The 10,000-nt window shown below is 39.7% G+C and overlaps 1 protein-coding gene across 5 annotated transcripts in view; it reads right to left on the reverse strand.

Annotated features, from left to right (window-relative positions):
* The window catches only part of sipa1l1 (signal-induced proliferation-associated 1 like 1), a 209,612-nt gene that overhangs the window by 46,174 nt on the left and 153,438 nt on the right, over positions 1 to 10,000 (reverse strand). For all 5 annotated transcript variants that reach the window (XM_062034436.1, XM_062034437.1, XM_062034438.1 and 2 more), the window contains exon 10: positions 7,757 to 8,336. In XM_062034436.1, coding sequence (XP_061890420.1) covers positions 7,757 to 8,336 — 580 coding nt within the window. The remainder of the gene's footprint in view (positions 1 to 7,756; positions 8,337 to 10,000) is intronic.

The following is a 10,000-nucleotide window of genomic DNA, read 5'->3' on the forward strand; positions in this document are numbered from 1 at the left end:
ACAACAATTAAACAGCTGGTGCGTAATAAGTACAATACTTATATTATTAACACTTTTCAGGGCGCAACAAAAGACTAGATTCAGCAAAGACTTAACTGACCAACACACAATAAAGTATACACTACTGCTATCTAACATCTTGCAACTTATTGTCATACTTGTAAATGAGAAAAATATAACAACTAGACAGCAGTCAAACTAATCAGCGCATGTTTAAATGTTGCAATAAAATTTTTTATTTTATTATTAAAACAATATCTTTAACACACAAAATTACCAAAAATCAGTACTGTTGAGTGCTTACTTGTGAGACGCACACAACAAGCAAACAGCTGGTGCGTAATAAGTACAATACTTAAATTATTAACACTTTTCAGGGCGCAACAAAAGACTAGATTTAGCAAAGACTTAACTGACCATCACACTATGAAGTATACACTACTGCAGACCTGGGCATTCTACGGCCCGCGGGCCACATCCGGCCCTTTGTGCGTCCCTGTCCGGCCCGCGTGATGCCAATCATAAATTACAAAATACATTTTAAAAAGTATCTGTGTCGAGTGTGCAATACAACGGGGCTGCTTTTGTTTTGAAAAGCGTTATATGTATTACTTCGGTGTGGACTATGCTTGTGCGCGATTGTGAGTGAATGTGAACAGCGGCAATCACAAATTACAAAATAAATTAAAAAAAACATTTATGTCGTGCGTGCAATACAACTGTGCTGCTTTTATTTTGAAAAGTGTTATTTATGGGCGTATGTCCGTGTGTAACCTGTGAGTGAAGGTGCACAGCGACAAGTGATGCACAGTTACCCCCGAGACGCTAAGAGGGAAAAGTTGATGACGAATACTGTGTTATCAACAAGACATGGACTGCCAAGTATTTCTTTACAGAAATTAAAGGTAAAGCCGTGTGCTTAATTTGTGGTACACAGGTTGCTGTGTTTAAAGAATATCATTTGAATCGGCACTACACGACGAAGCACGAGGAAAAATACCGGAATCTGTCTGATGAAGCGCGTGCAAGGGAGGCTGATGCGTTGATGGCAAAACTGCAAACCCAACAAGGACTTTTTGCCAAATTTCACACCCCCAGATATGCAGTCGTCAGGACAAGTTTCGTCATTTCTCATAAAATCGCCAGAAAAAGTAAGGCGTTTTCTGACGGAGAGTTTATTAAGGAGTGCTTATTGGACTCTGTTGCCCTGATATGTCCGGAGAAGAGGGGCGCATTTGAGAACGTGTCACTCTCCCGACGCACTGTAACGAGGCGGGTTGAGACCATCGCTGGAAACTTGGAGCTTCAGCTGAAGAACAGAACGGCCGACTTTGACTGTTTTTCGCTGGCTTTGGATGAGAGTTGTGATGTACGTGACACCGCCCAGCTGCTCATCTTCTTACGTGGGATAACTGCAGACTTTCAAATCACGGAGGAGCTGGCAGCCATGCAGTCAATTAAAGAGACAACCACAGGTAATGACTTGTTCACATAGGTAAATGCGTGTTTGGACATGTTAGGACTGAAATGGGACAAGCTGGCAGGTGTGACAACAGATGGTTGTCCAAATCTGACGGGGAAAAATGTTGGACTTTTAAAGAGGATGCAGGATAAAGTGACAGAAATTGACATTTTTGCATTGTATTATACATCAGGAAGTGTTGTGTAAGACAGTGTTAAAAATAAAACCATCAAAAACAATCTGCTTTTGTATAAAGTTAAGTTAGGTTAAATGAAATGATGGACTTGCAACTGAAATTGCAACTTATTGTCATACTTGCAAATGAGAAAATAGGCTACAACAAAAATCTGTGCTAAGGGCTCCGGTGCAACACCCTCGTTTACCCGCCTCCTAATCCCTGCACTGTCATTTACACCGAACAAGCCTTTCCTGAGTTGACATTTCGAAGTGAACGCGTGATCTTTACACAGACAAAGCGCACCTTCTTTCGCCTCGTCTTGGTCTCATCACACACCTCAGCACAGGGACTTCAGCGCGAGCAGGGTGTTAGTCGCTACCCCTTTTGTCTGACTCGCCCACACACGTGCTTTCTTTTGACCGCCTCCACTCTGCTTGCATGTGAGAACATCCATCCCCCGGCGTCCATTTTGCACTCATTCAGATCCACGCAGCAATGCTCAGACAAAGCCTCATTATTACTATTTTCTAATTTGGCCTTGATGATCTATTACGGTCCGTGATTGGTTAAACCCGTGGTGCGTTTTTATGTCCATATTTTATTTCCTAAGCTAATATTTGCAAAACACCAGATTGCAGCACAAGTCAATTAATTAATGACAGCAAGCAGTGCATACATAAAGATTATAAAGGAGTGAAAGTGAGAAAAAAGGAATGTAGGTGGGCCAAGGCCACTTCCCGAGCCTTCCTCTTTAGCCTGAAGTAGTGTAAATGATTAACGATGAACATCCGATGCATAATGTAACATGAAAGTGATACACTTCTGAGTACTAAATCAACTAACATGCGTGTGGGTAGTAAGATGAGAGGGAAATTCATGCGTTCTAAAGCACTGAGAATTACACTTTCCCCCCCCCTGACCTGTTTCTATAGCGACGGCTTGTGAAGAGCCAGAATCGCTTCTGTGTGTGTGTGAGTACCGTGTAGGTGTACGAGTCAGTAGGAGCATGTTGTCCAAAGGTGTTTCTGCAACTGTCTTAGTAGAGCAGCGAGACGACGCAACTGAGACAAAATGTAATTCTGGCAAATGAATGACGCGGCCATTGTAGATCGGCCACAGGAGTGGGACACGTTAATGGCGGCCTTTGATGTGCCGTCCATATTTAAAGTTAGAAACTTTTCTTCAGCTGTAGCACAGATAAAGTAAAATAAGCGTAAGCAAAACCGGACAAACGTGTTTGTGATTGGGTTATTTGAAAATAAATAACAAGGCCTAATTCCTTGGAACACATTTCAAGTTGTATTGTTTAGTTTAGTTTTTCTGGTAAAAATAATAATGCCTTCCATGGTGTGGTTGGTATGATGATGATAGATGTATCAGACGGTTACGTAAACAGACAAAGACGAAAGGTCGGCTGGAGAATATGCAGTAGTTTGTGTTCTTGGCTGTTTTGAACACGAAGAAGACAAGCTCTGACTATTACCGTAAATTCCGGACTATAAGACGCTTTGAACCCTGTGGCTTATCAAACTGTGCGGCTAATTTGTAGATTTTTCTTCGCTGACCGCAAATATCAATCAATCAATCAATCAATCAAAGTTTATTTATATAGCCCTAAATCACAAGTGTCTCAAAGGGCTGCACAAGCCACAATGACATCCTCGGCTCAGATCCCACATCAGGGCAAGAAAAAAACTCAACCCAATGGGATACAATGACCTTGGAGTTCATAATTGTTTTTAAAATATGCAAATAGTTTCTAAAAAATCCAAGCAAATACACTGAATAGGTGTGTTATTGTTTGTGCTGTGGCGCCATCTTTGGGACGAGTTTGCTCACTGTAGGTGCTGCAGCACTGCATTGCCCTTCTGTTTAGACTGAGCTTTCAACCGGAAGTAGAGGTGCCGTTCTGTCTTCGAGCAATCTACAGCATTTCTTTTCGTATGGATTCTTCATTCATCACCCCAGGCAACGTTTGTAAGTTTTACAATAAAACTAAAACAATTCTTACTTACTAAACCATCCAATGTGTGATGTCTGTAGGAATGTTTCCATGCATATGAGTGCATACGTGCTATCGTAATGTAATGACACTAGCGTCGTTAGCTTTAACTAATATGCTTACACGTTTACGAGTTTCTTTGGTAGTAATGTTAACTTAAAAGGGCATTATTTTTGTATTGTTTCAGTTTCGTAAATTCACCAAAACGTCACTGTGGAGTTATTAAGTCTGTTCAGTTGATTGGAGAGTTAGCTTCCACAGCTAGTGGGTCCATGACAATGACTTCTGTTTTGTTTGATCAGTCGTTTTACTGCCGTGTTACAGACACCCTTAGGAAGGTATGTAAATAAACATTTACAAAACATTTCTGTGTGAATAACTTATTTCACAACAAATATAAATATAAATAAAAGTTCATATATTTGTCGCACCATATATATATATATATATATATATATATATATATATATATATATATATATATATATATATATATATATATATATATATATATATATATATATATATATATATATATGGTGCGACAAATATATGAACTTTTGAATTTTTCCATTTATTAGGTGCGGCTTATAAAAAACGGTACAGTCCATTGTCCAAAAAATACGGTCAGTGGTTCGTTTAAAAAACCTTGAAGAAAAAAATACTTTATGGGAGTCAGGCGTCCCCATGAGTCATTCATTTTAATGACAGAAGATAAAAAGTGGTTGAAATCGTGGCGATTAATACTCCCTAATTTTTTAAAAATCGAATACTTGTTAATTTGTATTTTATTTTTCTCTTTTACTTCTAGGTAAGCTATTGTTTGTACACAAACCATTCAATAGCATGTGACGTTGCAGAAACTCCGTCATAATAACCTGCTAGAAAGGAAGTGACGTATTCTTCACACATGAGTGGACCGATCGGGTGATCGCACGCACACCCACACACCCACACCCACACCCACACACACACACACACACACACACACACACACACACACACACACACACACACACACACACAGTGTTTCTACAGAGTTCGGTGAATATATGCCTGTAAGTTGAAATATACTTGCTCTTTTATCTCAATTTTGTTCAGGTAAAATCTAATTTGATAAATGTTATTACAACTTTGTTTTGCTAAATTTGAGCTGGTCCATTGCAGGTTAGCATTAAGCTAGCGGCATTACAGCGAATCTTCATTCTGTGTAATTGTATTGCTTTTTTTTATCATTTTAATCCAAACTGTATTGTTGATTAAAAACATGATTCCTACATGTACAGTACAAGCCAAAAGTTTGGACACACCTTCTCCTCATTCAATGCGTTTTCTTTATTTTGACTATTTACATTGTAGATTGTCACTGAAGGCATCAAAACTATGAATGAACACATGTGGAGTTATGTACTTAAAAAAAGGACCATTTCAGGTGACTACCTCTTGAAGCTCATCGAGAGAATGCCAAGAGTGTTTAAAGCAGTAATTAGAGCAAAGGGTGGCTATTTTGAAGAAACTAGAATATAAAACATGTTTTCAGTTATTTAACCTTTTCTTGTGAAGTACATAACTCCACATGTGTTCAGTCATAGTTTTGATGCCTTCAGTGACAATCTACAATGTAAATAGTCATGAAAATTAAAAAAACACATTGAATGAGAAGGTGTGTCCACACTTTTGGCCTGTATTGTATGTGTACTTCATGTGTGTATTAATGTACTTTCCTTTGTGTGCTAAGTTTTACTGTAACCTCATTGTGGAAATGATCACTAAACAAACTCATGATGTTTTTTATCATCTCTAATTTAAAAGACTGTTTACATATTTGGCATACTATGTTCCAACATTCAGGGAGGGCAGAATAATATACAGTGGAACCTCGATGTACGAACCCCTTTATTCGCCTCTGTGTGCGACCCATATCTCGATGTACGAATGTCTCAGTCATTCATTGTGTGTTCTGGTGGAAACATGAGGGCGCTGCCATTTTGATGACATCACTTCCTGTCCAGTAGAGTACACACGGGGCACAGCCATTTTGGACAGGCAGAGCCCCTACGTCATATCCTGTTTACGTATCTTCTGTAGAACAGATATTTTAGTTTATATCATTCAAAACTAACTCTTAACCATAGGGCCCATGGTGGCCCTCTAGGGTGTGCTCGCGGCCCAGAGCACCCCCTAGAGCAGTGGTCCCCAAACTTTTTGTAGCTGCGGACCGGTCAACGCTTGAAAATTTGTCCCACGAACCGGGAGGGTGGGGGTGGGGGTATGGTATATATATATATATATATATATATATTTTTTTTTTGGTCATAAAGAAATACAATCATGTGTGCTTACGGACTGTATCCCTGCAGACTGTATTGATCTATATTGATATATAATGTATATATTGTGTTTTTTATGTTGATTTAAAAAATAAAAAAAAAATGTTTTGTTTTTTTTAATTTCTTGTGCGGCCCGGTACCAATCGGTACACAGACCGGTACCGGGCCCGGTGGTTGGGGACCACTGCCCTAGAGGGCCACCATAAAATATCTGTTTCTTAGATGTGGTCCGTATGGGCCGCAGCAGTACTCAGTTGTAGTACACTTTTCCACCACTTGTGGCAGTAATGACACTATCAAACAGAAGAATTCTGGAGATAAAGTCATAGACAAGTTTCTTAAGCGCAAAAAATGTGACTAAAGGGGTGAAGCTGTATTTTCATTTGCACTTTAATTGTATTCACAGTTTAGTTTTATATATATATATATATATATATATATATATATATATATATATATATATATATATATATATATATGTATATATATATATATATAATTATTTATTTAGAATTTATTACAGCACTGCATAATTGTATGCAAATTAATGTATCATTTTTTACGAGTCCCTTCTTTTGCAGTATATTTGATTAGTATTTATTTTTGTAATCAGTCTGAATGAAGCCTCGATAGTAATAATTGTGCTGAACACATCGTTTCGTATAATTTGACAAGGTTTTATCCTGTTAAACTGTAAGTAGGTTAGATATTATTATTAAATACGATTTAAAATTAAGAGTAAAATTACTAATTCAGTGTTAATGTTTGAGTGAGCCCCGGGCCACTCTATAATGTAAAAGTTAGGCCCCAACGACGAAAAGGTTAAGAACCCCTGTTTTAAAACATATCTAGAAGGTCCTAAACAGGTTTTTTATGCTCTAATTATGAAAATATTTGATTAATAATTAATAACGCCTACTTTGCTGAAATTCATTTACCACAGTCAGGTCGGAACCAACTGTAATTTTGAAATTATGGAAATGGTGGGGAAAAAGACTATTTCCCAACTTGGTTTACTTTATCCCAGTATTCAAAATTAAGGGAGTTATTGTTTAATTTTAGTATTGTAAAGTATTGTTTGTATTTATGCCAAAAACATTGTTAAATGTGACACATTCTTCCTGTTATTTGACTACAATGAATTTCTCTGAATTGCAATTAATGATATTCCACACTGTGTAATTCCGATTCATGTGGGGTGGAGCACCGCTTGTCCCTTTTGAGGTCAAGGGGGGTGCTGGAGCCTATCTCAGCTGCATTCGGGCGGTAGGCGGGGTACACCCTGGACAAGTTGCCACCTCATCGCAGGGCCAACACAGATAGACAACATTCACACACTAAGGCCAATTTAGTGTTGCCAATCAACCTATCCCCAGGTGCATGTCTTTGGAGGTGGGAGGAAGCCGGAGTACCCGGAGGGAACCCATGCAGTCACAGGGATAACATGCAAACTCCACACAGAAAGACCCCGAGCCCGGGGATCAAACCCAGGACCTTCGTATTGTGAGGCACATGCACTAACCCCTGTTCCACCGTTAATCAATTATTTTCAAACAAATGTTGAATTTTGCACATTTTGTAAGCATCGAATATAAAACAACCTGTCTTTTTCAGACTTTTTTCTTGGGAACAATTACCATTTTAAACTAGAATTTGGTCATTTTGCATGTCTTTGCCATTATTGTAATGCTTTGAGTCGCGTTACTGTCGTGAAGGTTTGTCACATAGCCTGCTAAATGTTCTGTAAGGGCTGGTTCTAAACTCATGAGTGTGTAATTTCTCACCTCCAGTCGTTTGAGCACCTCTTTGAAATCCTCCGTGTTGTTACTGACACTCCTTAGCGATACACTTTCCCCGCGCTCGTAGAAAATCCGTAAAGATGCCGGGCTGCTCAGCGTCCAGCCAATCACATCTTTGGTGGCGCAGTTGAACACCACGGCCTTGACATCGTGGTCCAGCAGGATGAGGAAGTCGTTGGAGAGGGCCAGAAGGGCGTCTATCTCCCCTCCCGTGCCGTGATCCTCCGCGTGGACCGGCCAAGTAATCGCCCCGAGGCTCCGCAGCTCAGCCCCGGCGTACGGACGACTCTTCTCCTTCTTCTTGTGGGCCAGGGAGATAAAGGGGAACTTTCCAGACGGGTCGATGGGCGTGCTGGTCGTATGCCGCTCGGCCAGGTCCCGCAGGTACTCCTGGCGTGTTCGCGTGGCCATGGCGCGGAATTTGTGGGACTTGTGAGCAGCGTTCTCCGCATTGATGACCTTGGCGAGGAGGAAGTCCCGGAACACCGACGACTTAGGAAAGGTAACGCCTTCCGGGATAGGCGGTCCGAACAATGGCATGTCTTTAGACCGGGTGACTGCCACGCTATATTGGGAGGGGCAGAACAGGAAGAGAATTAAAGATACATGGCTTACATTCATTAGTGATGAAGCTATAGTACTAATAACATATGAGCACTTTTATAGGTACTCAAAGACAGTGATAATATATATTACAGTGGAGCCAGCTTATGTCGACGCCCCTCGCACTGGCTGACTAAACTGAACATAACCTAAACCAGGGGTGTCAAACATACGGCGGTTTATTCCTGCCCGCAAAATCAGTTTGCTAAATATAAAAATAAGGTGCATTTTTTTAATGAAAAAATCTGCTGTTCTAAATGTGTCCACTTGATGTCGCAATAGCAATTCAAGTGTAACCCACGTCACACATGACACTGTTTAAAGGGGACGTGACGGCTGACTTTAAGCGCCCTCTGGATTGGCTGCCGCTACTCCAGTCAGCGCGGGTGCAAGCAATATGCTGCTCCTGTTGTGGCTGGCGGCAGACTGATGCAGTTGACACACAATACCTTCTTTCGTTGAAAATTATCCACTCAACGGATAAAATAACGAAACGGTAAGATGCAAAGTTTAAGTCAACATGACCATCACCTCTTTGGTTAAGAGTTCCATGCAGGGCTTGCAATTGGTTGAATGCATACTGAGCACCCTGAACTCCATTGTAAAGGTGTTTGTTTCTACATTTGTTGTGTTTATTCTATTTTATTTTATGATTAAGTCTACCATGTTCACATTGTAAGTTTGTAGTTATGTTACCTTGATTTCGGCTGCGCTGTCATTTTGATAATTGTTGTGTTTTTATTGTAAGTGTAAGATTTAAATGATGATAAATAAATGTGCTGTGGAAGTTGCGGATTTCACCAATGCGGCAGTTTGAGAAAACACTTGATTGCTTTTCCATTGTTTTTAATGGTGAACTGCCAACATGAGAATCCTAAACAGGAAGTGCTTAAAGTTTAATGGCTTTGTAAAAACACTGAGACAAAGTCGAAGTTCATTGTGTTCTTCATGGTGTTTTTGAAATGGCACCAATTTTTTTCTCAGAATTTTCAACTAACTTGAAGTGTTTTGCCAAGGGAATTATTTGTTATATATACATTTTCAGAATGTGTTTGTTCTATTTTTGGCCAAAGTACGACTGAGAAAGAAATCTGAAGTTGTCTATGTTTTTAAGTTTTAATGCCATGATTTTACAAGTCCGGCTCACATGGGAATAGATTTTCCTCCATGAGGCCGCTGAGCTAAAATGAGTTTGACACCCCTGACCTAAACTGAAACCAACCATCGCATGCACATTTACTCACCAGAAACATGAAAATGGATGATATTAAAGGATTTTGAAACCTACGGAAGTTTGTCTTCCTCCATTTGTCCATATTTAACAGTAAAAAGCTGCGAAGGCCCTTTTGAAATTGCTTTATTACGATTCTCACACTTTGAGCGCATTTTAGAGGGCTTTAACATGCACAAAAAATAACCAATTTTTGGAAGAATGTTTAGTCCGGCAAAAAATCTGATATTAAAGGGGTCCTGAACCCGAACTTCAAAAACTGTCTCTCTAGCACCCGCTCTAAAAATTGGAAAAATTGTGCTCCTCTCCACAGATTCACTTATTGTCACGAAAATCGCTGGTGGTGTCTATCATGACGGGACACACATAAAAGTTTCAAGAATCTATATTTGAAA

The sequence above is a fragment of the Entelurus aequoreus genome, linkage group LG23 (genome assembly GCF_033978785.1).
Source record: "Entelurus aequoreus isolate RoL-2023_Sb linkage group LG23, RoL_Eaeq_v1.1, whole genome shotgun sequence".
NCBI classification, from domain to species: domain Eukaryota; kingdom Metazoa; phylum Chordata; class Actinopteri; order Syngnathiformes; family Syngnathidae; genus Entelurus; species Entelurus aequoreus.